This window comes from Alternaria alternata (assembly GCF_001642055.1).
Source record: "Alternaria alternata strain SRC1lrK2f unplaced genomic scaffold CC77scaffold_8, whole genome shotgun sequence".
NCBI classification, from domain to species: domain Eukaryota; kingdom Fungi; phylum Ascomycota; class Dothideomycetes; order Pleosporales; family Pleosporaceae; genus Alternaria; species Alternaria alternata.
The window spans coordinates 925,820-953,683 of record NW_017306197.1 but is presented as its reverse complement, the minus strand read 5'-3'; the positions used below and the strand labels follow the sequence as shown (position 1 = coordinate 953,683).

Below are 27,864 nucleotides of genomic sequence, written 5' to 3'. Positions count from 1 at the left end.
GCATGATGAGAACCGCTTTCCCCCTGTTGCTTGTGGCCTTTGTTCAGCGAGTAGCTTCCTCACGCTATCCGCTCCTCCAATGGGACCCCGAAACGGTCGAGGACTGCATCGAATGGTACGACAACGGCCAAGGCAAGACTTGCGAATACGTGCGCGAGCTGTACGGCTGTAAGCCCCCTTTGCACAGCCGATGGTTTACCCATACTGATACTGTATCTTACCACTCAGACACCGCAGCAGAGTTTAGCGAATGGAACCCATCAGTCAGCCTTGATTGCAAACCCTGGGATTGGCAATCCTACTGTGTTATCACGCAAAGGAAATATGACAGTATCCATCCAACGACAACCTCCTCGAAGGTGACCACCACCACCACCAGCACGAGCCAAGCTCCTTCTCTTGGGCCTTCCCCTACCTCCTGGGACGCCTTGGGATGCTACGCTCAGAACCCGAATCGCCCAATCCTTGAGAAGAACATGGATCCTAACGGAGATGCGTCTCTAAGAGTTGCAAAGTGCAAGGACAGCTGCTACCGCGACGCCTATACTTTTGTAGGAGTGCAGGAAGGGAACCAGTGTTGGTGCAGCAGCTACGTGGCTGGTGAGTTCACCAAGAACCAGACTGACTGCAATATACCCTGCACTGGTAACAAAGCGGAGTTTTGTGGAGGCAAAGGCGTCATCAACGTTTTCAGAGCATTGGAGAACGCTGCGCCAGTTACCACGATCAGTGTGACTAGCGCCAGTGTAACTAGCACCAGTTTGGCTAGCATCAGCGTGACTAGCACCAGTGTCAAGGCAGCTGCCGCAAGCAATAGCGCTATCAAGAATAGGGCCATTATTGGGATACTTTATAGAGCTTGTTGTCTTTGATCAAGAACGGCTTCATACATACTGTGGTGGAGTATATCTATGGCTACATATAATCTAACACTATCTCTTGTATCGAGCGCCCGTTTTGGTGGAGCAACTCCAAGTTACTCTACTACACTGAATACACTGTGATCGAAGCTTGACCCTTTACAAGGGTCATTAGTCTCGACTAAACCAAGATCTTAGTATAGTTTTTATTCTTCTGACACGACCTTATCCAGCCTGCGTGTTCGGGACAAATTATTGCTCACCAATGATTGGTCTTGATCGAAGCTGCCTCGGGGAAGACTAGCGTGACTAGCGCCGAATTTACCAGTATCGTCCATACGGCCGTAATGGGAAAATCTCAACCTCCGCGACGACAGGCTACAGAAAAGCGTAGGGTCTTCTCTCAAAAGCTGGGCATTACTTCGGTAAAGCGCGGGGTTCTCTAGCAATAGCATACCTAGGTATGTCTGCATATTACTCAACAACGTCAACTAGTACCGGCCAGTGCTGCACGGCATTAGTCTGAAACCTTATATACCTGCTCGAAAAAGATATAAAATTAGCCAAAGCCCCAACTCTCTGGTGGTAGAATCGGGCTTACTACAATCATTTGTCTTCCTATCTATTCGTCAACGACTATCTACAAGCACCCACGATGACAACAATCACATCTCCGGTGTTGGTAACGGGGGCAGCGGGTCGAGTCGGCAGTGTTGGAAGGCGTGTCGTTGAAATCCTACGAAAGTCGGGTTTACCGGTTCGCGCGTTGGTTCGTCGCGATGATGAACGCGCAGAATATCTTCGCAGCCTTGGTGCCGAAGTGATCATCGCCGATCTTACGAAGTCGGAACAGATCGCACCAGCTGTCGAGGGATGCAGGCTCGTGTTCTTTAGCACGAGTGTTGCATCTGATTATTTGACGGCCTCGGTGGTCATGACGGCAGCTGCTAGAGCCAATCCCGAGATTGAGCTTCTAGTCAACCTTTCCCAAATGACGGTTTCGAGAATGGATCTAACAAAGGTTACCGATTCACCCCAGCAAAGGGTTCATTGGCTAGCTGAACAGGCACTCAACTGGTCTAGAGTCCCTGTGGCACACTTACGTCCTACCGTGTTTCAGGAGAGCCCTTTTTTCTGGGGATTGCCCGCCAAGTCCATTGCAGACGCTGGTATCATCGCCTTACCGTTCGGACGAAGCCACACCAATCCAGTGGCTGCCAATGATGTTGGAGAAGTCGCCGCCGCAATGCTACTAGAGCCATCCAAGTACGTTGGAAAGACAGTTGAGTTAACTGGACCGCAATCCGCCAGCATGTACGACCTTGTTGAGGAGTATTCCTCAGCGCTAGGTCGTCCTGTGCGTTACATGGAGGTTTCCTTGGAGAGTTGGTTGGAGGAATCGCGCATGCAAGGTCGTCTTCCCGAACACGTTTTGCAGCATGTCACAACGATGGCCAAGCTTCACGGAATTGGGGAATACGATCGGGTAACAGATGCAGTATCAGAGATACTTGGTCGTCCAGCTGCAAGCATATCGGAGACAATAAAGGCTGGTCATATTCCCTTCGCACCTTTATCCTTGTAGAGAACCGAGGCTCTCTGTCTCCACATTCTCAAGCTCAATCACATAAGCAATTGCTGAATAGCGGCTCTAGCTAGCGATGTAGACGTCTTTTATAAGACCACATTCATTCCTCTTGTATGAGCTATACCAACACCGAAGGCATTCTTCTGTGTACGTATGAGTAAGACAATCGCCGTAAGACTCCAACGTAATAAAGCTTACCACTTTACAAGCTGTAATAGGTGTATATGGCTCCGCAGGATCCTCGATGCCTTCCAGTTGCAGTATGGCCGGGGGAGCAGCGACGCTGGATGGATACAAAGGGGAGCCGGGGGAGTAGATAGCCGTGTCGCCATTCCAGAAGCTGCGGCCGTCCTGGATGCTGCTCATTTTAAAGCTTTGGGGTTAGCAACAGCTACAACAACTTTGGGAGGACTTACTCAGGGTTTTAGTAATGCAGTCGGGTGTGAAGAAAAAGCAAAAGCTTAGCAGCGCGTTTTATTACAAGGTGCGTTTATGGTCTCCGTCCCCCTTAGTACCCGGTACTAGAGCAACTTTATTACGACTATGGTTGTGATCCTGATGGGCCTCTACCTATTGGCGGTTTGTGTAACTTGCTGGGTATTGTCTAGTATTTTAATACATTTTTAAATCGTGTCCTTATTGGCCCTCTTAGGCCGAAACGTTTGCCTTAGCCGCTTGTGACCGCAAGAAGGCGAGGGCTTGCTAAAACTCGTGATATTATTCGTGTGTAAGCAGTACCTACTACCCAGGTGCTTCTAGTATAGTGGCCGGTGGCCACTGGCCGCCCGAAATAAATAATAGTAATAGGTGTATATATTACGTTACACTGCCAAGGCATCTCAGTAGAAGAATTAACAGGGCGTTCTGATATATTCATATAGGAATAAAGCTTAGGAAGCTTAGCTACATCTCTGGCTTGGATAGTCCCTTTGCTTCTCACAAGGACCGCACCGAATATTTAGCTCTCCCCATCCACCTTGCGCTTCTCTGACCGTTGCAGATATGCCATACATTCACGTCGGTTGATAGTGTCTAGCTACCAACGATTGACTAGTCGATTTCTCTAACAGCTGTTGGTCAGGCTAATCTTGACGTTCGGCCCAGTAATTCGGCCGCTTTCGTTGTCTCAACACTGATGCCTAATCTTCGCCTTCTTGCGGTAAGCCGAAGTTCTTTTACCCCGCGCAAGCAGCTAGCCTGTCGTTCAAGTACAGTCCTTCCTTCCTCCGATCAGAACCTGAACCCCTACGGGATGACTTAAGAGAGCTTCCATCGGCTCTGCGTCGGCTGCGCAGCAAACGAGCACCTGCCACCAAGCACACTGCGGCCACTTTTACTTATCCTTGGCACCGAAGTACACTGCAGAATACGCAAAATTTGGTAACCTAATCTCGTAAGCCTACAATGCATCAGATGGAGGACGCACAGACTCGAAAACAGGTTCTCATTGATGCTGCAATCGACAACAACGAGCCGGAGCTACTGGGGCATGTACTGAAGATCAATGCGCAAGAGCGCATGGAGGATTACGAAAATCAAAGACTCATAGAAGCCGCGACAAGAAAGAATTCCCTACCATGCCTACGCTATCTCATCGAACACGGCCTCAGCACTGAGTATATTGATATCTCGGGTGGGGAGGTCTCAATTTCGACTCTCGAGTTCTTGCTTGCTCATGGCTGGGACATCAACTCGACAGGAACTCCACGGTCTTATCGTAGTCCTTTCATGTGGTCTTGTATCCATGACCGCGAAAAGCTTGTATGGTGCATAGAGCATGGCGCCAGTCTTGCGACGCCCTGGCAGGAGCCGCATAGAAAACCACGCGAGCCGATACTCGAAAGAGTCGCATGGGGTGGCGACATCACGACATTCGAGCTTTTACGTTCCAAAGGTGCTCCTTTGGGACCTTGTACGCTGCATCAAGCCGTGGTGCGCGCAGCATTTTGTCATGATTTTTCAGGCGACCCAGAAAAGGATGATGAAAAGCAAAGCCAAGGCAGAGCGCAGTATACCCAAAGTATGGCTATGGTGCGCTATCTGATTGACGTAGTGGGCTTGGATGTCAATAAGGAGGACTTTCCGCCTGACACCATATGGTTACAAGGCGAATGGGGGACGCCGTTGCAGTACATTGTGTTGGCTGGCTTGGACCCAGGAAGGAACGCACGTGAGCTAGTATGGTTCCTGCTCGACCGAGGTGCGGATCCAAAGGCGGCACTCGTGGAGGCAAAGGCGTTTGGTGGTCACGCGGCCTTCAAAGAGTGGGTGGAGGCTTGGGAGCAAACTAGAGAAGAGAAGAAAGACAAGAGTCGATGCACTGTCCTGTGAATATAACGGGCTTCATGCCTCTTCTTTTGTCAAGAACGTGCTTCTGATTGTGGCAAGTGGTGGACGAGCATGCTAAAGTTACTTGGTATCACCAGACACCAGACTAGGCTACAGATCAATCTGTATCATAACATTCACACAACTGCAGCTATCGCGCACATGGTCTTGAGCACTACCTAAGTACCCCGTAGACGCTTTGAAACCAGCACGGGAGCCCAATGGTCACTATACCCAGGGAAGTATCGTACGATGCTCAGTTCCCACTCCCTGCAAGGTCACAAATACTACTTCAAGATCGCTGGCCAACCCCTCCGCCACAGCAGTTTCCGCTTCCCTGACATGGTCGAAGATACGTTTACTCCCCCACAGGCCCTCATACCTCTTCAGATACAGTTTGCGCAGTCCCGTTAGTCTTGTCAAACGTCCGAGGATCTGTACCAAACAATCCTTTCCATCAGGATGCTTCCCCCATAGTGGCTCGATAACAAGTGTCGTGATCGCTTCGATTTGAGCCCGCCTGCGAGATTGAAAGTAGTGATCAAAACTTCTAATGGATGGGAAATGGAATATATTCTGAGAATACACAAACGTAGCAGTTTCAGAGAATACTTGACGGCAGACGCGCGGTAAGGTAAACTTGAACCCTTGCGGTCAAGAGACGGAAACGCCGCTGGTGGTGTGGACTACAGCGGCCCACGTGCTGTATCCTCTGAAATCACCATGGACTATGTGCATACCGCAGAGAGCGTACTTGTATTTTTCCGTCCGCAATTCACCGGGAAGATGCAGAAGGGAAACTTGCGAGTTGGACTCGACGCTTCGATGTGTATCAGACGTGTGTCGAGTCAAAGGATCGTCTAAACAGTGGACTTACATGGAGACAGACTCATCGGGTATCTTTCGTAACGAGACTGTACCGCCGCGAGTACGGTAGACTCGCTTCTTTTTCCGTAAATGATTCGAGGTAGGAGAGTATCCAGGACGTTTTCGCAGGGAGTAGCGGGCCGTAGACTTGAGCTGGGTATCGCCGTTTGCAGACGTCGAGTTGACCATCGTATCGGAAATCTCGTGTGGTAACCTTGGTTGGGGGGATTGAGGTCGAGTCTAATGTCCAAAGTTTGATTGTGAAAGGGGGGAATATATAGCGACAACAGGTGATGAGCATAGATCCGCTGTTCATCCTCTAGTAAGGCAGCTACATGAATTGAAGAAAGTGTCCATGCACCCGCGTGAATGGCTGTGAGACTCGAAACAGACCGGGCCTAGAGTTCATCACTGTCACACGTGCAAGTCAGCCCAACCCCAATCACAAGGACGAGCAATATATATCTTGCAAGTCATCCTAGACCTATTATAGCCTATGTGAATTTCGGCCGTTGTAAGCAGCTCGTCTGTAAGGGGTCATTGCCATAATATAGTTGACCGGATAGCAATCAAGGTATGGATTGCTTCACAACCGTTACCGTCCAGCAAGAAACGTCTCGTTTCCCAAAGACTCTTCACTTTCGATTGATCTTGTCAAACTTCAAGATGTATGAACGAAAGCTACTGATCCACCACTTCTCCTGCTGCTCTCAAAAGAAACTTGACAACCGTGTCAGGCTGTGAAAGATACGGGCTGTGAGAAGCAGCGACCCGCTCAATCACCACATCTGCTCCTGCTGCTTTCACGCCCTGTATCATTGCGTCTTGCGCACCAGCTGGCAACGCTCTATCCTCCTCGCAGACCATATAAGCAACGGGAATCTCTCTCCAAGCTGCGGGCGATTTCATCTTTCCTTGTAAAGCCCCCAGTGCATGTGGCTGAAGTGCGGCAATCATCTCCTCTGCCTCTTGTCGTGGGACATCATGGTACAATCTGTCGACCAAATCTGCCTGGAAGCTGACATTTCCGTCCTGTGTGGGATAGTCAGTCATGCTATCAAGATTGTAATGAAAATCGTTTTCCTTACGGCGTCAACAACCCACTCGTTCGGCAGACCGCCTATGATATCAAGGAGACTTGTACCCTCGGAGGTGATGAACGAGGTTATATAGGTCAACTTGACAACTCCTCCAAGCAAGCCAGCACGCTGCCTCGCAATGGTTCCCAAACCATGGAGAGCGCTGGATACGGGGATACCAGCATAGCTATGAGCATTTGTAACGACGTTCCTTCCAGCGTCTAGCTCTTTCAAGACTGCGCTTCTTATCACCGCGATATCCTCATCGAGATCTGTTATCGGCGGCACTCTCCCTACGCTTGGTAACTGAATTGCAACACATTGATAGCCCAGATGCTCAAGTCTGCCAACGACCTTGTCGAAAAAGTCGGTTGAATGCCAGGCTCCGGGGAAGAACAAAAAGACCGGCTTCGTCATGCTGTATCACGTCGAATGAGCAGGGTGGCTTACAACTTCGTTTTTTTTTTTGTCACCCTGAAAATAGGATATTGTAAGAATCAAAAGTCGAGCAAAGACCGTCTACCTACGTATTATCTCGGACACAAGCGGCGTTCTCTTTGTCGAGATTCCATACCGAGGAAAGATCACCATGTTGCGTAATCACACGACTTCGGACCGAGAAGCTAGTCAGGTCAAGATTCAGTAATCAGACTCTGACGTATCCAAAAGCAAACTTACAGCACCCACTTATAAACTCTGTATGATTAGATGATGTTTGTGTACGTTACATGTCCAAGAACAACATGGAACACGTCTTCTAGTAGTAGGCTCGGTACATAAGAGAAAGACTGCTGAGTTGGCGAATCGAAAACGTTCGGCATACGTGTTATGCAGGAGCCTACTGCGTATTTGTACTAGGAGGTGTGCTTATAACTACAGACTTGAGACGCGGGGTTCAAGTTTGGTCAGAAATGTCTAGCTTAGCAAGGTTAAGCCTTCGACTTGGCGAATAAGCCTTCCCTTTACGGAAACCATTCTTTCTCTACACGAATTGTAGAAGGAAAAGCCGCCGTCGCGGGGCAAATTAGAACATACCCGAAAGCACCTCGACAAGTCACAAGGAGACCTAAGGTGTAATGTCGTGTTATTGTGTCATGCAGAAACAATAATGAACCGTCGTAACCGCTCGTTGTATCTAGTCTACCCTCTATCCTCCTCTGTGCTAATAACAGAACAGGGACATCATACTTCTCGTCTTCAAGACCCTTCCATCACTAAACATTGTAAGCCCGTTCCAAAACATCGGCAACCAATCACACAAACAATCCCACCTCATTCACCGCACACAAATCCGCAGACTTCCGGAGACGCTGAATACACATGTACAAATGAGCGCATTGAGAAAATTCTTTCTTGTTGCTAATACATGCCGTTCATATCGAAGTTTGGTCCATTCCCAATTTCTACGTGGTTTCTGCTCATCATCATCCACTACCCCTACCTCTCTTACTCATCAATCTCTCTCTGTCCCTCTCTACATCTCTCACTTCACAACCCTCTACTGCTTACTCAATCTTCATCTTTTCAAACTGTCCAATACTAGCCTCCCAATTCCTCGCCTCCAGCTCGGCCGTCCTCAACTTCTCCCTCTCCTGCTCTTTAACAGCATCACTAACTTTCGCTTCCCACTCATCATCCATAATCTTCTTCTGACGCGCAATCGTCTCATTAGCCTTGTTCAGTCGGTCTGCCGCCTTGGAAATCTCTTTATCGAGCTCAATGCGACCTTTAACGTCGAGGTACGCCGTCGCAGACGTGCCAATGGTGTAGACGGCGCAGCCAGACGGTGCCGTATCCGTGGGCGACAGGATCGTAATGTCGGCCACAGTCTTTCCGGCGAGTGAGCGGATGGAAGGGAGGGAGGTCGGGGTTGTGAGGGTGGCGTGGGTGGCTTGGGTGAGGGACTGGATATAGGTGGCTGCGCCTTCTTTGATGGCGTATTCAGCCGTCAGCGAACGCAGACCCTTTGCGCTGTCGACAAGGAGCTCGTACTCTGCGTTTGCAGTCGCGTCTTCAAAGTCTGGTGTGTACTGAGGGAAGGGTGCAATAGTGATGGAGGGCGTCTTGTCGCCTTGTCGGCGAGGGAGACGCTGCCAGAGCTCCTCTGTCAGGAAGGGCATGAAGGGGTGGATCATGTTGAGGCCTCCCTCGATGGCAGTGTAGAGTGTCTGTTTCGCGCTTTCCTTCTGCTCTGCGCTACCTTCATCGAAGATGGCTTTGCTGTTCTCAATGTATGTGTCGCACAGGTACTCGTAGAAGTACTTGTAGGCGGTCTGGGTGGCAAGACTGAACTCGCGTGCCTCCAGGTGATCGTTGATCTTCTTGGCGGCAACATTGAGCTGATGCAAAATGTATCGCTCAGGTAGTGACTCTGAGCCTCCCTTTATGACCTTCTCCCGGGGTGTGAAGTCTTCTCCCAGACGTCCAATGACGTACTTTGTGGCCTGGTAGATCTTGTTACAGAACCTTCGGTATCCGTGGATAACCTAGACCAACGAGTCAGTATACATTCTTGAGGGCAGAATATCAGAAATCACTTACGTTGACGTCAAAGGAAATATCTCCACCTCCTGTGGTGTATCCAACAAGGGCCATGCGCAACGCATCAGCGCCGCATTCAGGAATACCCTGGGGGAAGGCAGTCTTTTGGTACTTCTCCGCCTTGGTCAACTCCTTGGGGTCAAGGTTACCCGCACGAAGCTGGTCGTGCAGCTTTTGCAGTGTGATACCATCCATGATGTCGACAGGGTCTACAACGTTGCCCAGCGACTTGGACATCTTCCTGCCCTCAGAGTCACGGATGAGCGAATGGCAGTATACCTCCTTGAACGGAACTTTGCCGGTGAGGTAGAGCGACAGGAAGATCATCCTGGCGACCCAGAAGAAGAGAATATCCCACCCAGTCTCTAGGACAGATGTGGGGAAGAGCTTGTCCAAGTCGGCAGTTTGGTTGGGCCAGCCCAGGGTGGAGAACGGCCACAGACCAGAAGAGAACCATGTATCGAGGACATCCTCGTCACGCGACAGCGTAAACTTCTTGCCAGGGAACTTCTTCTCCGCCTTGGCTCGTGCCTCCTCTTCTGTCCGGCCAGTGATCCAGCGTTCGTCTTCCGTTCGATCACCTGCCTCGCCTTCGATTTCAACGAAATAAGCGGGGATTTGGTGACCCCACCAGAGCTGTCGTGACAAGCACCAGTCTTGGATGTTGTTCATCCAATGCATATAGACCTTTTCCGAGGTTGCGGGCCTGATCTTGATATCGCCCTTCTCGACAGCCTCGATAGCGGGCTTGGCGAGACTGTCCATCTTCATCCACCATTGCGGCTTCATGATGGGCTCGATGACATCTCCAGACCTTGAGCAGATCGGGACCTTCATGGGGTTGGGTTCCGTCTTGACAAAGAGTCCTTCCTTCTTCAGCGCATCGACGACAGTGTAGCGGACATCAAAACGCTTGCTTCCTTCGAACTGACCAGCGTTCTTGTTCATGGTTCCGTTGTCGTTCAGGATGTTGATGAACTCGAGACCATGCTTCTTTCCGAGGTTGAAATCGTTGGGGTCGTGCGCCGGTGTGAGTTTCACAGCACCAGTACCAAACTCGGGGTCAACATATTCGTCGGCGACAATGGGCATGAGGCGGTCGATAAAGGGATGGCGAGCCTTCTTGCCGACGAGGTCCTTGTAACGGTCATCCTTGGGGTGGACAGCGATACCAGAGTCACCCAACATGGTTTCGGGACGGGTGGTAGCAATCTCGATGAACTGGTCGGTGCCTTCAATGGCGTACTAGAGAATATCAGCAGATGCATCTTGGTTTGTACAGTCTGTCATACCTTGAAGTGTGTGAGGACACCAAACTCTACCATTCTCTCATACCCAGGCACGGACAACTTGGTAGGACCCGCTAGATCTTTGTTGTCGACCTCAAGTGTACTAAGCGCCGTGTTGAGAGCCGTGCACCAGTTGACCAACCTGTTACTACGGTAAATCAGACCATCCTCATGCAGACGGACGAAGGTCTCGGTAACAGCCTTGGAGCAGTTCTCGTCCATGGTAAAAGCCTCGCGCGACCAATCGAACGAACCACCCATTCTCCGCAGTGTGTTTGTGAGGTGCTGATGGTATTCTTCTTTCCATTCCATGGTCCGCTCAAGGAACTTTTGACGACCGAGGTCGTATCGCGTCTTGTTTTCCCGTCGCTTGAGCATCTTCTCTACAACGGACTGTGTAGCGATACCTGCGTGGTCGCAACCAGGCAGGTACAGAGTAGTGTAGCCTCTCATCCTATGCCACCTGATGAGAACATCCTGTAAACTCGTAGCGAGAGCATGTCCACAGTGTAGCTTTCCAGTAACGTTGGGCGGCGGGATGGGAATGACAAAGTGGCCCGGACCCTTGTTCTCACCATTCTCGGTGAACTGAGGCTTGAAGAAGCCCTGAGAGTCCCACCATGCGTCCCACGCTGACTCGACGACCTTGGGAATATATGCCTTTGTGTATGGGTCATCCAGGGGCTTCAGCCTCTTCTTCTCGCCCTTTGGGGTTTCCTCGACGTACGCGGGTAGTTGTTCCTCCTCCTTGCCCTTCTTCTTCTTTTCCTTGGCTGGAGCGGCGGCGCCGTCTTTGGCGGCACCGGCGGCTGCTGCCTTCTTTGCCTTGAATTTTGCATCCTTCTCAGCCTTCTTGCGCTCCTTCTCCAGCTCCTTGGCCGACTTCTCCTTCTTCTCTACGCCCTTTTCGTTCTCACGGCCGGGGGCATGTTGACCGGTAGCGTCGTGTTCAGCAGCACCCAGGATGTCCTTCTTGACGTCTGCGCCGAGCTCGGGTGGTGGCGCAGTGTTGGGCGCCGTCTTCTCGCCGGTCGAGTTGTGCGAGGACGCGTTGAGCGCCATGGTTGCGGTCGAGTAGGGGCGCTCGGCGTGAAGCGGGGTGTAGGTTCGCGATAGAGTGCGGATTGGGGACCTCAATTGCAACTGGCGCCTTGTGAGATGTCGGTACTCGAGGTTTCGTCTGCAGGCGGCGCGCAGTGTAGTGGGCGCGGTGCGGGGCAACATTAACAAAAAAGTGCCTGGGTGTGAGTCGTCCAAGTCCGGGCCTGCGTCACCCCACATCGAGAAGCTCGGACGGACCCCGCCTACGACGAACCATGGAGCGATGCTAGGCAACTCACTCAAAGGCACTCTCCGAAATCAGGTCGGTAGTGTCCGATGTCAAAAACAGAACATTCATTTACTACGCTCGACTTGAGTCACTTGGAGTAGATTGAGCATCCGAAAACACCTCAATATGCATCCAGACTCCCATAGACCGTTACTTGCGTTTCTCCTTTCGCTTATACAAGAATGATACCTAGCACCCTGCCCTGTACACCTTATCGCTCCGTGATTCATGCCCAGTGTTTGTTTGTATGCCGGTACCTCGGCTGCGTCTCAATGAATATATGGGGAAGCAAGACCGCGTGTTTCGTTCGCTGCAACTTTTATGCCATTACATAAAGTCTAATTAACGTAAGTTGGGTATCTCAATCATGCCGCGGCGCTATTTTGCTGCGCAGCCTGTCGGACAGGAGCAAAGTAAGGATGTTGCATAGCTTCTTGGGCAGTCAGTCGGTCCTACCATATGTCAGTCATCTATATTACATGCCCGTGTAGGCTATGACATACCTGATGGTCGTATCGTAGCAGCTTGTCGAGGAAGTCAATCGCGTCATTACTGACAAAGCGCTGGTTCTCGGCATTGATGAACGAGTGCCACGGCTTCTTGGGATACCGGCTGAGTATGTCGTCATACTGGGCATCTAGTTCAATGTCGTACTTGTCGAGATAGTCGAACAAGTCCTCGGTTCCAAGAACCTTGGCAATCTTGACAAGCTGGTCTGAGTTGCTGTTGCCTAAAGTTGGGTTGTAACAAGTCAGCCTGTGCCTCACATGCAGCCTAGGTATCGTGGTTGTTTACCGTGGAAGAAAGGTTCGCGCCTAAAGATCATCGAGGCGAACATGGCACCTAGTGACCACATGTCGAGCGAGTAGTCGTACTCTTGAAAGTCGACTAGTAGCTCAGGACCCTTGAAGTAACGTGACGCGACGCGGACGTTGTATTCGGTTCCTGCGTGGTAGAATTCCGCTAGACCCCAGTCGATTAGGCGCAACTAGTACGTGTTAGCCATGTTCCTCCACTTTGAAACCGGTACACGCCCACCTTCCGCTTCTCATGGTCGATCATAACGTTGTGAGGCTTGACATCACGGTGCATGATGCCTTTGCTGTGGCAGTAGTCGAGGGCCTTGAGCAATTCAAAAATGTAGTATCGCACGTCATAGTCCTGGAACTTGGGGTACAGACTCCGAAAGTCAGTATTGTTGACATATTCAAAAATCAGCGAAGGGGTTTTGCTCTGTTTGGCGGTCGTTAGCATTTCTTCATAAGCAAACGGCAGCGGTTGGGCCTCAGTACCCAGTCGCCAATCCAGTCGGAGCCGTCACTAACCTGGTTGTCGCGCACCACGTCCAGCAGCGAGACGATGTTGGGGCCACCCGACAGATTTTGCAGGATCTTGATCTCACGCTTTATCTTCTTCTTCTTGACGGGTTTGAGGACTTTGATGACGCATTTCTGATAGTTGACGACGTTGATGCCCTCAAAGACTTCCGAGTACTTTCCGCGGCCAATCTTGCGGACGACCTCGTAGTTCTCGAGCACGCCCCAGGAGATGTTGACAGAGTCGTAGTCCCAGTATGACCGGGGCATGTTCGCATTGACATCTGCATAGACGCGAGCAAGGCTTGTAGCCCCGCTCGAGTTGTTCAGCGCCATCCTGGCAACAAGCGTATTGTCTGGGAGTGAAGTGTTGCCGGTATGGTCGACACGCGCAAGGGATGGTGTCGAGGGATCGTATAGTGGGGTGAAGAGGCGGAGGACGTCGGGTCTTTGTGAGAGCAAGCCAAGGCCAGCGAGCGCAGCGAATAAAGCGAGCGCAACTGTTGCGTACCGAGGGAGGTGCGCTAAAAGGCCGTCACGACAGTCGCGATGGGCCTCCTGTGTGGGCGGGGGTGCCTTGGGGTCGGCGGTGGTGAGCTCTGGCTGCTCGTGTTGATGGTGGTGGTGGTGGATGGCTTGTGGGCGTTAGACTAGTAGTAGACAAGGGCCAAGCTTTTCCCAGCACGCGGGCCCAGCTGCTGAATGACGATCCATCTCACTTACAATTATCATTTGGCTTTCGCTGTCGCACTTGTCCTCCGCCCTCTGCACCAGCCATTGCAGCCATGTTCCACGATCTAAATATCCCCTGGACCGATGCGACGCGCGAGCTGCAGCGCACAGTAGCTTTTCTCGACGAATGTGAGCTTTTAGTACAGGTTGAATGCGCCAGTGGTAGGCTGACGCGGTGCAGTAGGATACGATGTCGTTGCGCTCACACACACTTATTCGGGAAAACTACCCTCTGATATTGTAGGTAAAAGGAAGCGGCGACCTTCTCTCTGTCCACCCCTCTCACCGAATACTATATCGCTTTCACATAAGTCTGTTCGCCCGCTAACGCTTCTCAACCAGAGTTCACCCGTACCCACCACCCTTCCTTTCCCCGTGCCCCCCCGCATGCGTATCCTCCGCCGCTGCAACATCTTCCTCACAGACTCTGCCTCCAACTTCCGCATACCCCAGCTGCAACAACACTACGACCTCGTCGCCGCACGTCCAACCGACGACCGCACCCTCCAGCAAGCATGTATGAGCCTCGACGTAGACATCATCTCCCTAGACCTGACCCGCCGCTTCGAATCATACTTCAAGTTCCCCACGCTGGGCATGGCTATATCCCGGGGCATTAAGATTGAAATCTGCTACAGCCAAGGCATCATGTCCAACGATCCCGGCGCAAAGCGAAATCTGATTAGCAATGCCACACAGCTCATACGTGTGACCCGTGGTCGGGGCTTGATATTTAGTTCGGAAGCGAAGAGCGTGCTAGGCATACGTGCACCGAGCGATGTTATCAACCTGGCTTCTGTGTGGGGACTTGGTACCGAGAGGGGCAAAGACGGTCTTACCAAGGAAGCGAGAAGCGTGGTTGAGTTTGCGCGACTGAAGCGCCAGAGCTTCAAGGGCATAGTAGACATTGTCTATGGTGGAGAGAAGCCGGCGGAAACACTCGCGCATGGTGCCAAGGACAAGCAAGGTCAGAAGGAGAAAGTGAACAAAAACCAAAATGGCAAGCGGCCGGGTGGGAGTCTCGAAGGTACTCCACTCCACGAGACCAAGGTAGACAAGCCCGTCTCGAAGCGCCAGCAGGCCAAGAACAAGAAGGCGAAGATACAAGTGGGCGGAGAAGAAAAACAGCCGTAACGAAGGTGTGACATGTACGCTCACCGCAGACACCAGATGATACCCCATAGACAAAAGCAGCAGTAATGCGCGACAAGGATCGCATGCACACTTTTTTGTATTCTCTCCCCCAATATTACTACCTCGCAGGAGCACTCAATGCTCAACTGCCACTACCGAACAGATATATACCACAGAAACAGACCCAACACGCGCGCAAAATCCACACAAGAAAAAGATTTCCGTTTTGCCAATTGTACAAACATCTACCACCACCCCCTCTTGACTTCCGTCGGCTTGGCCAACCTCCTCCCCAAGTTCACCGTGACCCGACTCTGCAACGCAACCGTACTAATATCAAAGGGCAAGGGTTGTGCCGAACTGTCCCCCACAGCAGTAGGTGCAGGCGCGTTGGCCGCAACTTGGCTTTGAGCAACTGCACTCGTCGTGGCCTGTGGTGTGGACGAGGAAGACGTAGCAGAAGATGCAGGTGCAAGTGATACTTCGACAGAAGGCGAGATGGAACTAGACGCGGATGTCACAGCAGCAGTGGACCCAGAAGCGGCCGAGGTAGAAACAGAAGCATCGCCACTAGCTACCATAGTAACCCCTGCTCCAGCCGCACTCGTCGTAGTCCCAGCCATGAGACCAGGGCGCGTCAGTGTAGCCGAGTCGATAGATGCGGTACTGCTCGAACTCGTGGAAGCAGCTTGTTGAGCACCGGGCGGCGCTTCGCCTCCAGCTACCACTGTCACCGCACTACCGACTACAGTTTGCATTGTGCTCGCACTTCCCGATGGCGCGCTGCTCATGGAGCCTAGTTGGAAGGGCTGGGCTTGTGGTGCAGACATGGGGAAGGAACCGGCAGGACACATGCAAGCGCAATTGCATTGAGAAGCTGCCGTAGCTGCCGCGGCGCCACCGGTTCCTGCGACGACGGTGACGGCTGCAGCCGCGCCTGTGGTAGTCGATGCGGCTGCGATGCCGGTAGGCTTGAGAGAAGCTGTGTTCATTGAGGCTGTGACTGAAGAGGAAGATGCTGCTGCGTTGGCGGTTCCGTTGGTTCCATCTCCTGCAACAACGGTGACGGCGGCCGCTGCGGACCCAGCAGATGATGAAGAAGATGCGGCCGCATTGGCAGTACCGTTGGTCCCGTCGCCAGCAACAACTGTGACAGCCGCCGCAGCACCAGCACCACTAGACGAAGCGCTCGTCGAGGCATTGTTGGCGCCAGCGGTACCGTTACTACCACTCCCACCCGCCTGAACAGTAACTGCCATGCCCACCATGGTCGTGGTCGTTGCAGCCAGACCTCCAGGCGTGAGCGTAGCCGAGTCAATTGCTGCTGCACTGGCAGTGGTCGAGTTTGAGGCACCTTGTGCACCGGCTGTGAGCTCTCCTCCTGCAGAAACAGTGACAGCAGCAGCAGGGGGTGCGGCAGCCAGAGCCTTGGAAAGGGTTAATGATGGTTCAGATCGAGTCCAGATTATCAACTTACTGTAGAGTTTTTGCCTTTGGCTAGAGTAGCAGTCGCCATAGACTCAGCAGCGGGCATAGCAGCCTGCGTAGCATTCTTGCTGCTTGAAGATCCAGCGGCCATAGGGGAATTTGTCCAGGGGATTGGGGTTACAGCTGGTAGAGCTGATTTTCCTGCGGGAAAGACTGTCTTTGCTGGTTTGGAGGCAGAGGAAGATCCCGCTGCTGACTCTCCAGCAGGTGATGACGGTGCAGCTGGGGCTTCCCCAGTCGCTGCCGATGATGCGGATGTTGCTTCTGCTGCTGCGGATGCTTCACCTGCAGCGGCTGGTGAGGGAGCAGCTGCTTGCTGAGGTGCGGCCTCTACTAGCGCTGTTGCGAGCTTCTGGCCATTGGCTTCTGTGATGACGGTTGAGATTACCTGGATAGGTTGAGCGTTACTGCCGTTCTGTTGTGCTTCAGCTTGTGTTGGTGGTGGTAGCTGGCCCTGTCCATTGGGTGCGAGTTGGTTTGCTAGGTCCCCAGCAATGTCGTTGACGCTGTTCTCTCCTGCTGCGGGCTTCGGAGCTAGTTGATTTGCAAGATCACCTGCGACATTGCTCGAGTTGATGTCGCTTCCTATGTTTTGGGTACCGCCTTGTGACGGCACCTGTTCAGGGTTCTGACGCTGACTTTGGCCCTGCCCTTGTGGTACACTGGTCTGGTTCGTCGATGCGCCCGGCTTTTGCCCATCGAGCCCGCTAAGAATGCTGTCGATGCTCGTTGAACCTCCGCCAGCAATCTGATTTGCAAGGTCACCTCCCACGTCGCTCGTGCTGATGTCTCCGCTGCCGCTCCTTTGGTCTTGTCCTTGCGCGATTCCGGTTAGCAAGGCGTTTGCGTCTAGTCCGTTCTGTGCGATCCTGGCGGCGATGTTCCCGTTGTGCAGTGCATTTGCTTGTTCGGTGACAGGTACGTTGAGTGCTTCTACTGGATTTCCTTGCGACCGCTCGGCCCCTGATATCAAGTCCTCAATCCTTCTCCCGACGGTTTCGGGCCGTACATTGGTGTTGTGGAGATCAATCGTTGCTTGGGCGATGGTCTATCAACGATCAGTACATGCGATTTCTTCAAGCATGCAACATACGTACCGCGCTTATCAGGAGCAGGGCTCGCACCCAGGATGCCTGAGCTCTTGTCATGGTGAGTTTTCGGAAATGTAGATATTCGAGTACGATGAAAAAGGAAATTAGTAATTAATACATCAACAGTCCAGCTGGAAAAGAATCGAAGACGATGTCACAGACATGCAGAACCGCTCAGCACCTGCACAGCAGAAAGACCGAGGAGAGTTGAAGATAGGATGGAAACGTGTCGACACACAATGGAAACAGATGGTTCGGATCCAAACGAGCGAAGCTTCCGGATAGTGCAAGAGCGAGCCAAAACCATTCAAAGGTTCATGACTGAGGCGCAAACTATCCTACTTAACGGGTGCGACATGTCAGCCCCGCTCGCCATGTTTCTAACAATGTGGTGCTGGTTTCGAGCTTCCGCGGCTGCTCGAACGATGGTCAAGTGTGTCTCAAAGGTCGAACGAAGGGCCCAGCGTGCAGTAGCGCTGCCGGTAATGTCATTGTCGGGTCAACCTAGTCATCAAGGTTTCTCGCAGGATGGTGGCGTACGATCCATGATCGACGGGCCCGCGATAGGCAGTTTTGGTGGTGGTTAAGCTTCACGATCGTCTGGCCAGCTGCCACGGTGGTAAGGCCTGACACGCGATGTGCTCGAGGCGATGGAGTTTAAAACCAGGGACGTTTCAGGCAATGGCATGCCGTTTCTGTCTCTCCGCTCGTGCATGCATGGTATCTATCTTCGACCATTGATTTATTTCCGCTTAGGTACTGTATAGCATTCCATTCCCGCTCATCGCGAAGCGTGGATGTTGGTGTTTTGTTGTGAGAGCTGTGCACAAGGCTGGTGATCGCGGTCGAGAGTCGTGCCTAGTCATCGTGGCTTGGCGAGCGATGACGTGCGTCATCACCCTTGTGCCTGACGCTTCACAGCCCCTAGGGCCAACTTCTATCGCGAAATATACGATTTTGGCTCGTCGGGGTCGGCCAAATTTTGCCAGCGCACAGTGGAAAGCCCGGCTTCCGTACGTAGCGACCAGCTGTAAGACTCGAGGGTTTTGTATATGTAGCCGTATTCCTGCTCGAACGTGCCCGTACACAACGTCAGCATCGTCCAGCAGCCAACATGGCAGCCGTACACGTCCTTGACGACTACTATCTCGCCATCACGTTCCTCATCACTGTTGCTTACCAGCTTTTCTTCTTTGCCATCGCCTTCTGGTTCAAGTTCGACAAGGTCACCGACTTTGCCGGCGGTACCAACTTCATTCTTCTTGCTATCCTCACACTTTCGTTCAGCGACAACCGCGGCGATGCGCGCAACATTGTAGCATCGCTCTTCATCATGCTATGGGCAGCAAGACTAAGCGGTTTCCTTTTGTTCAGGATTTTGAAGAGTGGAAAAGATGATCGCTTTGACGACAAGAGGGACAAATTCTGGTCTTTTCTGGGATTCTGGGTGTTGTGAGTTGCTCTTAACGTCATCTAAATGTGATTGCTGATGTTTGTAGTCAAATGTTCTGGGTTTGGACAGTATCATTACCAGTTACCATCCTAAACTCGCCCAAGGTTACTCGATTCAATCAGCCGGAGTTTGGAACGGGTCGAGACATCGCGGGCATCATCCTCTGGTCTATCGGTTTCATTATGGAGAGCGTCTCAGATGTTCAAAAGTACAGATTCCGTACTGCTCATGGTAGCGACGGTGCGGTCTGCAATGTTGGATTCTTTGCTTGGACTCGGCATCCCAACTACTTTGGAGAAATCATCATTCAATTTGGTAAGTATTGTTCATTCATATTTTGATGTCAAGGCTAATTGTCACAGGCATCTTCATGATTGCTGTATCTCCCGCAGCATACAACTACGTTTCGGGCGGCGCGTATGATGCGCTGTACGCGTCTATCCTTGGACCCTTCTTTTTGACTTTACTGCTCATGTTTGTGTCTGGCCTGACATTGCAAGAACGTCCCGGTGCAAAGAAGAGGTATGAGAAAGGCACTCAATGGCCCGAGTACGAGCGATACCTCCACCGTACGAGCATTCTCATCCCTTTTCCGCCTCAAATCTACGCCAGGTTGCCGGTCATTCTCAAGAGAACCATCTTCCTGGAGTTCCCAATCTACGTCTTCGACCCAGCGAAGCATGCGGACCAGGACAAGGTACAAGCTAGATCCGCGGAGGAGGGACAGAGCAGGCCAAGTGACGAAGAGGGCTTGAGATCTTGAAGTATCACCACCTGCCCATCGACTGTTTAATGCGATGATACCCATTTCCCGGCAATTAATACCTCGTGTATTCACGACTTAGTTAGAGTGCTTGTTCAGCGCATAATCGTAATTCAGCTTTGTAAACATACCCTCAAACGACATGTGTGCCAAGACGAGACATGCCTTTGCTTGTATGTGACTCACGCATGACTTTCAATATTCTACAGCTGTTACAAATGAGCGGGTGCGAGCCGCCGGCCTTCTCATGATCCGTGTTATCGTGAGCGTTTATCAGTACCAATTTAATCAAGGTTCAGTATTCTAGCTTCGTTGAGTGCCAAAAAGTCATCGTGCTCAGGTTGATGGGGTTGATGGTTGCTGTTCTAATCTTCATATCAAGACAATGTACAGCCCTAAGTTCACGCGTTGGGGTGGTTTGATGAGCCCTGCGTGTTCCTGCTCACTGCCCCTGCGTTAGGGGTGGCAACAACTCAAGGGCGACACAACCCAGCAATGTTCGTGCGTCCCATCCCTCGCCAAAGCTTCCACGGTCCTCGCATTTGAGCCGTGTCCTTGTCGGCGATGACATGTAAGAGCGCAATCATCAAGTCGAGTAGTGGGATGCTTTCGCTTAGTCAGTGGCTGGGCGAATCAATTCACCCGGGCTTATCGCGCGAACACCGGAGATCACCTCACGCCATCGCATAAACCACACCCACGGGACGGTGAGGGCAGTCAAAACCATCAAAATTTATACCTCATGCTCGCATCTTTCCTTGGCTCGTCGTATTAGTTGGACGACTAGCAGCCATGAGCATGCTGGCGCGTGTTATCGACTCGGAGGCTGCTTCCACCCCGCGTCGCCAATGGATTGAGCACCTCGAGATGGGATTGCGTCATTGCGTCGCTCCAAGATGACCTGTTTGCAGGACTGAAAGAGCAAATATAAGAGGCTGAAACCGCGCTTCGCCCTGCTGTTCGACTATCCTAGCGATTACTACATCCTTGACAACAACTCTTTTGATATTTCAAGAAGATAACATTTGTTTTCCAGACAACTGCGACATCACACCACAGTAAAATGACTACAACACCAATTCACTCGACAGGCCGCGGAGGTGCGCTTTCTCTGGAAAGAGAATTTCCGATACACGCAAGACAAGAAGCTGATCGCTGCTGTAGGTGCCGGCAACATTGGCCCTGACACCAACGTCTACACTGACGGAGGCCTCGTTCGCGAAGGCGTCCAAGGCGAGTCTCTCGATGGCGATTTCTCCACTGGCCGTGGGGGGGCTGGCAACATTGGAAAGTCGCCTCGCGTTGGGCCGCAGTCTGACGAAGGCCGTCGCTCGGTAGACATGGTCCCCGAGATCAACCAGCGCAACGCGCAGGACGAGTTCCACACTGGCGTACGTCATAGCATCTCAAGAATGCAAGATACAACTAACATGATTGCAGCGAGGTGGCGCCGGAAACGTCTACAAGGAGAAGCACGGCGGCCACAGCTCCTCACCCGACCGCAAGGGTTTGGGCGAGAAGGTCAAAGAAGTGCTCCATTTGGACAAGAAGAAGGAACATGAGCCTTCTCCTCTAGCCCAGAACACGACTACGAACTAGATATGATACCCGAGTCGAGCGACTCTGATGGAGGAATGGTAGTGGCACGAGCGTTGGATATTGATGATACCTCAGGCTGTGGTCTCTCACCAGGAGACAGCCTTGCTCTTCATTCCGTTATTAATAAACACATGCACTCTTTCAGATACATGCGCGACTTGGTTGAATCTGGTGAGACGGGTGTTTGTACCGTGCCTAACTACGACGGTGGGGTGACGCCTAGCGCGGACCACGTGGGGTAGTCGCGAAACCAGGTCGCGTCATCTGGCTTGTGAAAATCGGCCAAACTTGACAAAGCGGTCACAACACTGCGCAGCATCACAATGGCTTCCAACGGACCCGACGCCGAAGCTCTCATACACTCTGATGATCCAAGCCACCCTGCGAACCACATTTGCACGCTCTGCGCAAAGTTCTACAACTTGGGCTGGGTACGATGACCTCGAAGCGTTGGGCGACGCCAACCAAGACACGATTGAGTCACGGCTAACACGCGGGTTCCCGCCAGGTGACAGGCACTGGCGGAGGAACGAGCATACGCCATGAAGACAAGATTTACATTGCGCCCAGCGGCGTGCAGAAAGAGCTCATGAAGCCCACCGACATGTTCGTCATGGACTTCAACAGCAAAGAATATTTGAGAAGACCACAGGTACACGTGACGGAGCCAGGTCGGCCGCAAGGTGACTGATGTCGTTTTAGGTCCTCAAACCATCAGCGTGTACTCCCCTCTTCATGGCCGCCTTTGAACGCGGCGCCGGCTGCTGCATCCACACCCACTCGCAATGGGCCGTCCTCGTCACCCTCCTCGTCGAGCGCGACTTTGGAAAAGACGTATGCTTCGAGATTGAGGAGATTGAACAGATCAAGGGCATACCAAAAGGCCGGGGGAAGCAGGGCAACCTGGGCTACTACGATCGTCTGCGCATACCCATCATCGAGAACACGGCGCATGAAGAGGATCTGAGGGAGAGTCTAGAGGAGGCCATGGAGAAGTATCCGGATTCTTATGCGATTCTTGTGAGGAGACATGGGATTTATGTGTGGGGGGACAATGTGCACAAGGCCAAGACGCAGTGCGAGAGTATTGATTATATCCTGCAGCTGGCGGTGGAGATGAAGAAGCTAGGTCTGCCTTGGACCAAGGGTTAGGTGAAGAGCGGTTGTATGGACATAGGCCTTGTACGAGGCTAGCGATAGAACAAGAAATACGAGCATGTCGATTACTATACGATTACATGGAGAGTCAGCATTAGTAAGACGGAATGTGGTACATGTCGATTACGGATGGCATTAGGCTGGGTTGTCGCTTAATATCCTGGTTCCAGCAGGCCAGAAGTAGCAGCTGAGTATCAACTACCCCACATTGTGTTACCTACTGATCCTTCCATTTCACTCCGTACTCCAAAACAGGTTGGGCTATCATGTCGAGAAGTGACTCTCATTGGACAAATTTGTGAACATCTTTGGGATCGAATTGCTACAACATCAGGCGATCCATCATCGACATCCTATAATAATCTATGCAGGAGAGTCTTCTCTCTCTCTCTGCGTATAAATAGCTTTGCAGTGCCCTCCTCCAACCTTGTTCACTTGGTCCGCAGACCGACCAGCAGTTATGTCGTCCCATACCATCAGCCAGAAGGTTATATCGAATTTAGAAACATATATTGATCTTGCTATTTCCAGCGGCACAGGTGCACCCGACCTTCCGTTTGCTCTCGTCCATGTTGTAAATGCGCAAAATAAGGTGCTCTTCTCCTACGGCAATGCTCCAGACAAACGGCCTACATCGAGCTCCATGGTCATCGTTCAATCTCTAACAAAGATTGTCGGAGCGATGGCTTACATGCAGCTCGTCGAGAAAGGTCTCGCGACTCTCGACGATCCCGCCATTATCGATACTTGGCTTCCTGAACTGGCCGCCAAACAGGTCTTGACTGGCTATACCATCGATTCCGAAACCGGAAAGAAAGTGTGGCAGCTCGAAGATAGAAGAGGCGACATCACAGCAAGGATGCTGATGAATCACACATACGGCGGCGGCCATACCTACTTCAACAAGCTGTTATTAGAGTATATACAGGACCTCGGCGAAGGTGTCTGGGAAACAACAAACGAAGCATCAGACCCTTATGGGGTACTCCTCGCGAGCCCTCTACTCTGGCAGCCAGGCACGCATACAAACTACGGTCAGGGCCTGGACTGGATCGCCGTCCTCATCGAACGCATCACCAAGCAATCTCTTGCCTCGTACCTCCAAGACAACATTTTCGATCCACTTGGTCTCAAGGAAATCGGTTTCGAGCCGCAGTACGGCGGCGACGTCGTATCGTCGCCGCACAACACTGGCAAGTTTTGGCCTAGGAAGCTGCGGAGCGGCCAAGGTTTTGTCACTATCGATTCCCCTGAGCCCGAGACGGTGAGAAGACGTGACGCGTTCCCCGGGAAGGAGGGCAATCACCATGTCGGTTGCTTGGGAACGGGATTAGTTGCTAGCGTGGGGGATTACGCGCACCTTGTTACTGTCCTCCTGCCGCAGAACGCCGGTGTGGATCCTGTCAGTGGCCGGCGCATACTCTCCTCCGAAAGCGCCATGGAGATTTGTCGTCCGCAGTTGCCTGAAGCTCTTCGCAATGACTCTCGCTGTTTACTAGACTCGGCTGCGGCTCCTATCATCGTCCCTGTGGATCTTTCTGCACCGCTTCTTGATCCGCACGGTAGTTTTGGTTTGGGTTGTGGTGTGCAGGGTGCGGATAGGGTCCTTGCTAACGGAGAGAAGGGGAGGAGCGTGGGGAGTGTGTATTGGTATGGTGCGACGAATGTTGAGTTTTGGATTGACAGAGAGAAGGAAATCGTGGTGGCTGTTTGGGGGAATTACTATCCTTTTTGCGAGAAGGCTTGGATGGACTTTGTTGGGGGTGTGGAAGGACTTTTGTATAAGGGGCTGGAAAGGGAGTAGCTGGGCTCAGGTGAGCTGGTTGGACTTATGCATAGGTTCAATATGTTTTGTTAATCAAACGCCTGCAGTACACTTCGCGTAGCCCTTATCACTACTAGGAAAGTGGATCAACGATGATAACATGAAGGCTTCTTGTCAGCGTGTCTAGATGCTCCTCTCCAAGCACCCTCTTGAACGCCTCCAGACTACTACCCGCTCGGGGTTTTACACTGAAATTCTCATGGTTCAGTTGCCCATGATTCAGGTCACTACATATTGATATGTCATGATTCAACACGTTAAGATTGATTTGCAGAAGCAAGAAGAGAGCCAACATAGTGAAACGCTTATCTGCTGCACGTATACATGGAGTTGAGCGATGAGTTTGACTCCTTGCGATAGGTGTGTATATCCAACTCAAAATGCGTATGGTGAAAGCGCACGCTTACTGATCAATGAGACACCAATACACCATCTTCCGAAACAGGGAAATCTATCGTTGATTATCCAAATGGACAACCTAGCTATAGCGACTGCTTCTACCTCAGAGCTTCGGTCGTGAAACTAGAGCAGTGGAAGTGATCCGGACAACGACAAACGCTCGTTTACCGCTTGTACTCTCAATCTCTGCATTAACTTCCACATGTGCTTCATTTACAGTCTCCCGACGTTTGGGAGTAACGTGAGAACCTACACTCTCGTTATCCCGGCACTCTTTCTCGCAATTAGAACCCCACATGGTAAGTGCCATTGTATTCGTCGGAGTCCACGCTGGACATGATGCTGAAACGATGAAGTGGAAATCTTTCCCGCCTGGAGGACAGGCTGTGGTTTGCAGTTTGATTGCAGATGCGGCTCCAGATGTATTACCGCTGCCGGTTGCCCAGACACCCCAGGAGACCAGGTCGCTGTCTGTGATTTGCCTCGGTGGCAGTTTGCTAAACGTCGCCGCTGGCCCATACTGCAACATGTCCCAACCGTCCGTCCTCGAGATTTCGTAATCCGTTTCATTGATGACAACAATGATGCACATCTGCTTTGTCTCCTTGGAGTTGTACATTTCGCAGGTCCCCGTGACCGTACGCGCAATTTTCGGAACTACCACGTTGGTCCCGATACACGTCAGGATTTCCTTCAACGCCTTAGGCCCAAGAGTGTGCGCCTTGGCGGCAACCCAAGCTGCCCACGTTTCCGTTGGAACATCGGCGGGCTGAACTATGGGCAGACCTTGTGGTCCTGCATATCTTGCAGCAATTATCGCCAGCACTGCAGAAGCCGCCGATGCAAAGCCGGGTTGTAAGAGCGTAGCCGTCAAGATCGCCATAGAAACAACGTTCTCCAGGTCTTCAACGTATGCAATCTTCATTTCTTCCGTGCAAGTCGCAATTGAATCAGCATTTTTCGTCAGCCGCTCCCGTAAAGTATCATGGTTCAACCCGACAAGGTCCTTCGAATACGACCAATACATCTTGGAGTTGAAGGCAGAAGTCCGGCGTTAGAGATATGTATAGCGATGTTCAAACGAGGCGACGTGATAGATGACGAATAATATTGGAGAAAAGGCTGTTATCTGGTATTGCCAAAAACCGTTCATGGCTACTTATAAATTTCCATATGCAGCACTGATGATAGATTCTTGTCCGTAAGAAGACGAAGCACAACCACTCACGGAATAGCCGAGGCGGTTTTGACGAGTTAGGTATAGATGGGCGCAAGAAGGCGTGTTCTCGCTTCGAACACGGACTGTACATGGGCGCATGACAAGGGTCATATAACACTTAGGGTTCGATCTAGACCTCGAGTGCATACCATTTGTAGGCAGATTGTTACCCAGTGCGGCGACATGTACATCTCAGCCAGCCACTAATGGCCTAAAGTGCAATTCTGATTTTGGATTTCCATATTAGGCTTTGTCAACATCTGATTTTCGGGATGGCCGTAGATCCACCTTCCTTTTTATTTACTCTAGCTATGGAACGTGGCTTCGAGGTCTATTGAAAATATTGCGTGGCTTAGCTACTGAGTCTGGACCAGACTTATATGCGACCGAGCAAGAGCTCAGACGTCATTCGTAGACTCGGTCATGATTGGAGGATACGACCAGTTTCGGACGTACCAATATCATATATAATGATACTCTACGCATGCATTTTGAGCGGCAGTCTGGAGTGACTTCATCTATCCGAAAACTCTAACTACCGGATTCAAATATCTCCAACCACACAGAGCGCGCTTCGTTATGACTACCGGGCCGTTGTTAGGAGGCGAAGGTGCCGATGGCGCAAGAAACACCGACCCGCTACCCGAGGCTCCAATGCCAGTATTCGCTAACATGGCAATTCAAGGTGGTAGAGGTCTCACCAAAAAACATCAACCGGTCCATGAAACTATGACCATTGCTGCCTTGATAGCATCTAAGTTTCCAATATTCGAAGGAACGACATACAAAAACGCTCCCAAAGAGATCAAGGAGTTTGTCCGCGGTTCTGTTTGGAACGACGACCCAGGATGCCTATTATTTGACGAGGACCCACACGACAATTACAGGCTTAGTACTGGATTCAAATGGGGGAAAGAGTACAAATCTGCAGAGTGGGGTCTATTTGGCGGGCAAAGCCTTACAGGGCGATCCCACTTCGGTGACTTGCAGTTCCTCCACGCCATGGCTGCGCAGGAAAAAGAAGAGCCCCAGGAAACCAAGTCAAAAATCATGATGTGGCTGGAAATCATGTACAAGCTATCAGTGGGCGACCAGGGTATCCATGAGAACACGAGACTCGACCAAATCGATGCTTCCAGTTCTTCTCAGTACCAACTTCGAATGTTTTTCAAGGACGACACTTCTCCCAATGGCGCAGAGACACTGCGTGGGTTACTCACTCACAATACGCAGTATGAAGACACCATGATTTCACGCCGAGCATTGGGCAGCTGTTTCCATATCATCCAAGACTCTTATGCCAGAGGGCACGTTAGACGTTGGCCATTGAATGCCGGAGAACTCGAAAGTCACAGTATGTTATTCCCATACTATCTTACAACGCATTCAATCTGACCCTATGCAGTGCCCCTAAAGATGAAACCTGGCGTAGCAGATCGCTGGGGCAAGATAGAAAACTTCCACACCTACAGAGGCCAATCCTCAGACCATGGCCATTACGACCACAGCGACGTTCAAGTCGAAGAGTGGGGCAACCTTGGAGATTTGGACAAGTTCAATGGGATGATTGGAGTACGTGACGGTATTGATGCATGCATTACTCTGGCGAACTACTGGCATGATCGGGTTGCTTGGGAAAACGGAGTGCAGACATGGTTGAGGGATACTGTTTTCGCTCTTGCTGAAGATGTAACTCGGGCGAATCATGAAGTGTAATGGAGTGGTACGCTTGGTATTATGGATCTTATCACTACTTAGTTTCAACTTTAGAGTTAAAGTCTTAAGTACGTACTACTTTTCATACA

At 51.5% G+C, this 27,864-nt stretch overlaps 15 protein-coding genes across 15 annotated transcripts; 10 read left to right on the top strand and 5 right to left on the bottom strand.

The window, feature by feature from the left end:
* Positions 1-5: 5 nt before the first annotated feature.
* On the top strand, positions 6-872 carry CC77DRAFT_987356 (hypothetical protein; the record flags this gene model as incomplete). Its single annotated transcript, XM_018536245.1, has 2 exons — positions 6-168; positions 229-872. The coding sequence occupies 2 exons, from the start codon at positions 6-8 to the stop codon at positions 870-872; spliced, it is 807 nt and encodes a 268-aa protein (XP_018387198.1).
* A 587-nt stretch (positions 873-1,459) lies between these two features.
* CC77DRAFT_1019674 (NAD(P)-binding protein) lies at positions 1,460-2,528 on the top strand. Its single transcript, XM_018524879.1, has one exon. The coding sequence runs from the start codon at positions 1,516-1,518 to the stop codon at positions 2,443-2,445; it is 930 nt and encodes a 309-aa protein (XP_018387197.1). The 5' UTR covers positions 1,460-1,515; the 3' UTR covers positions 2,446-2,528.
* Positions 2,529-3,395: 867 nt separating this feature from the next.
* CC77DRAFT_1019672 (hypothetical protein) lies at positions 3,396-4,937 on the top strand. Its single transcript, XM_018524878.1, has one exon. It carries the CDS (start codon positions 3,853-3,855, stop codon positions 4,777-4,779), a length of 927 nt encoding a protein of 308 aa, XP_018387196.1. The 5' UTR covers positions 3,396-3,852; the 3' UTR covers positions 4,780-4,937.
* A 1,387-nt stretch (positions 4,938-6,324) lies between these two features.
* Positions 6,325-7,139, bottom strand: CC77DRAFT_933566 (alpha/beta-hydrolase; the record flags this gene model as incomplete). The annotated part of the gene is made up of 2 exons (XM_018534323.1): positions 6,325-6,675; positions 6,741-7,139. The coding sequence occupies 2 exons, from the start codon at positions 7,137-7,139 to the stop codon at positions 6,325-6,327; spliced, it is 750 nt and encodes a 249-aa protein (XP_018387195.1).
* A 1,088-nt stretch (positions 7,140-8,227) lies between these two features.
* Positions 8,228-11,614, bottom strand: CC77DRAFT_1060561 (hypothetical protein; the record flags this gene model as incomplete). Its single annotated transcript, XM_018528346.1, has 3 exons — positions 8,228-9,208; positions 9,264-10,508; positions 10,556-11,614. The coding sequence occupies 3 exons, from the start codon at positions 11,612-11,614 to the stop codon at positions 8,228-8,230; spliced, it is 3,285 nt and encodes a 1,094-aa protein (XP_018387194.1).
* Positions 11,615-12,163: 549 nt separating this feature from the next.
* CC77DRAFT_1019669 (casein kinase II subunit alpha) lies at positions 12,164-13,748 on the bottom strand. The gene is made up of 5 exons (XM_018524877.1): positions 13,208-13,748; positions 12,921-13,115; positions 12,678-12,870; positions 12,386-12,612; positions 12,164-12,334 (listed from the first exon to the last, which is right to left on the bottom strand). The coding sequence occupies exons 1-5, from the start codon at positions 13,532-13,534 to the stop codon at positions 12,248-12,250; spliced, it is 1,029 nt and encodes a 342-aa protein (XP_018387193.1). The 5' UTR covers positions 13,535-13,748; the 3' UTR covers positions 12,164-12,247.
* A 444-nt stretch (positions 13,749-14,192) lies between these two features.
* CC77DRAFT_1019668 (ribonuclease P/MRP 30 subunit) lies at positions 14,193-15,153 on the top strand. Its single transcript, XM_018524876.1, has one exon. It carries the CDS (start codon positions 14,318-14,320, stop codon positions 15,062-15,064), a length of 747 nt encoding a protein of 248 aa, XP_018387192.1. The 5' UTR covers positions 14,193-14,317; the 3' UTR covers positions 15,065-15,153.
* A 156-nt stretch (positions 15,154-15,309) lies between these two features.
* Positions 15,310-17,700, bottom strand: CC77DRAFT_1008078 (hypothetical protein; the record flags this gene model as incomplete). The annotated part of the gene is made up of 3 exons (XM_018523514.1): positions 15,310-16,491; positions 16,542-17,600; positions 17,650-17,700. 3 exons carry the CDS (start codon positions 17,698-17,700, stop codon positions 15,310-15,312), a joined length of 2,292 nt encoding a protein of 763 aa, XP_018387191.1.
* Positions 17,701-17,795: 95 nt separating this feature from the next.
* Positions 17,796-18,395, top strand: CC77DRAFT_1019667 (hypothetical protein). The gene has a single exon (XM_018524875.1). The coding sequence runs from the start codon at positions 18,000-18,002 to the stop codon at positions 18,228-18,230; it is 231 nt and encodes a 76-aa protein (XP_018387190.1). The 5' UTR covers positions 17,796-17,999; the 3' UTR covers positions 18,231-18,395.
* Positions 18,396-18,545: 150 nt separating this feature from the next.
* CC77DRAFT_1039958 (DUF1295-domain-containing protein) lies at positions 18,546-20,010 on the top strand. Its single transcript, XM_018527182.1, has 3 exons — positions 18,546-19,095; positions 19,143-19,411; positions 19,459-20,010. The coding sequence occupies exons 1-3, from the start codon at positions 18,758-18,760 to the stop codon at positions 19,857-19,859; spliced, it is 1,008 nt and encodes a 335-aa protein (XP_018387189.1). The 5' UTR covers positions 18,546-18,757; the 3' UTR covers positions 19,860-20,010.
* A 912-nt stretch (positions 20,011-20,922) lies between these two features.
* Positions 20,923-21,458, top strand: CC77DRAFT_1008076 (hypothetical protein; the record flags this gene model as incomplete). Its single annotated transcript, XM_018523513.1, has 3 exons — positions 20,923-20,959; positions 21,024-21,250; positions 21,300-21,458. 3 exons carry the CDS (start codon positions 20,923-20,925, stop codon positions 21,456-21,458), a joined length of 423 nt encoding a protein of 140 aa, XP_018387188.1.
* A 266-nt stretch (positions 21,459-21,724) lies between these two features.
* Positions 21,725-22,843, top strand: CC77DRAFT_838071 (Methylthioribulose-1-phosphate dehydratase). Its single transcript, XM_018533359.1, has 3 exons — positions 21,725-21,889; positions 21,967-22,110; positions 22,161-22,843. The coding sequence occupies exons 1-3, from the start codon at positions 21,782-21,784 to the stop codon at positions 22,608-22,610; spliced, it is 702 nt and encodes a 233-aa protein (XP_018387187.1). The 5' UTR covers positions 21,725-21,781; the 3' UTR covers positions 22,611-22,843.
* A 233-nt stretch (positions 22,844-23,076) lies between these two features.
* Positions 23,077-24,420, top strand: CC77DRAFT_1039955 (beta-lactamase family protein; the record flags this gene model as incomplete). The annotated part of the gene is made up of 1 exon (XM_018527181.1): positions 23,077-24,420. The coding sequence occupies one exon, from the start codon at positions 23,077-23,079 to the stop codon at positions 24,418-24,420; it is 1,344 nt and encodes a 447-aa protein (XP_018387186.1).
* A 238-nt stretch (positions 24,421-24,658) lies between these two features.
* On the bottom strand, positions 24,659-25,988 carry CC77DRAFT_1094072 (hypothetical protein). Its single transcript, XM_018529716.1, has one exon. It carries the CDS (start codon positions 25,865-25,867, stop codon positions 24,944-24,946), a length of 924 nt encoding a protein of 307 aa, XP_018387185.1. The 5' UTR covers positions 25,868-25,988; the 3' UTR covers positions 24,659-24,943.
* A 743-nt stretch (positions 25,989-26,731) lies between these two features.
* On the top strand, positions 26,732-27,775 carry CC77DRAFT_933789 (hypothetical protein; the record flags this gene model as incomplete). Its single annotated transcript, XM_018534341.1, has 2 exons — positions 26,732-27,413; positions 27,465-27,775. 2 exons carry the CDS (start codon positions 26,732-26,734, stop codon positions 27,773-27,775), a joined length of 993 nt encoding a protein of 330 aa, XP_018387184.1.
* Positions 27,776-27,864: the final 89 nt, after the last annotated feature.

What these genes read in the sequence shown, in the direction of transcription:
- CC77DRAFT_1019674 (XM_018524879.1), top strand. Translation starts at nt 1,516, where the DNA reads ATGACAACAATCACATCTCCGGTGTTGGTAACGGGGGCAGCGGGTCGA.
- CC77DRAFT_1019672 (XM_018524878.1), top strand. Translation starts at nt 3,853, where the DNA reads ATGCATCAGATGGAGGACGCACAGACTCGAAAACAGGTTCTCATTGAT.
- CC77DRAFT_1019669 (XM_018524877.1), bottom strand. Translation starts at nt 13,534, where the DNA reads ATGGCGCTGAACAACTCGAGCGGGGCTACAAGCCTTGCTCGCGTCTAT. An exon ending in ACGTGGTGCGCGACAACCAG is followed by an intron (nt 13,116 to 13,207) that starts GTTAGTGACGGC and finishes ACCGCCAAACAG; the next exon opens with AGCAAAACCCCTTCGCTGAT. An exon ending in TCGACCATGAGAAGCGGAAG is followed by an intron (nt 12,871 to 12,920) that starts GTGGGCGTGTAC and finishes AACACGTACTAG; the next exon opens with TTGCGCCTAATCGACTGGGG.
- CC77DRAFT_1019668 (XM_018524876.1), top strand. Translation starts at nt 14,318, where the DNA reads ATGCGTATCCTCCGCCGCTGCAACATCTTCCTCACAGACTCTGCCTCC.
- CC77DRAFT_1019667 (XM_018524875.1), top strand. Translation starts at nt 18,000, where the DNA reads ATGTCAGCCCCGCTCGCCATGTTTCTAACAATGTGGTGCTGGTTTCGA.
- CC77DRAFT_1039958 (XM_018527182.1), top strand. Translation starts at nt 18,758, where the DNA reads ATGGCAGCCGTACACGTCCTTGACGACTACTATCTCGCCATCACGTTC. An exon ending in TTTCTGGGATTCTGGGTGTT is followed by an intron (nt 19,096 to 19,142) that starts GTGAGTTGCTCT and finishes TGATGTTTGTAG; the next exon opens with TCAAATGTTCTGGGTTTGGA. An exon ending in AGAAATCATCATTCAATTTG is followed by an intron (nt 19,412 to 19,458) that starts GTAAGTATTGTT and finishes TAATTGTCACAG; the next exon opens with GCATCTTCATGATTGCTGTA.
- CC77DRAFT_838071 (XM_018533359.1), top strand. Translation starts at nt 21,782, where the DNA reads ATGGCTTCCAACGGACCCGACGCCGAAGCTCTCATACACTCTGATGAT. An exon ending in AGTTCTACAACTTGGGCTGG is followed by an intron (nt 21,890 to 21,966) that starts GTACGATGACCT and finishes GGTTCCCGCCAG; the next exon opens with GTGACAGGCACTGGCGGAGG. An exon ending in AATATTTGAGAAGACCACAG is followed by an intron (nt 22,111 to 22,160) that starts GTACACGTGACG and finishes ATGTCGTTTTAG; the next exon opens with GTCCTCAAACCATCAGCGTG.
- CC77DRAFT_1094072 (XM_018529716.1), bottom strand. Translation starts at nt 25,867, where the DNA reads ATGTATTGGTCGTATTCGAAGGACCTTGTCGGGTTGAACCATGATACT.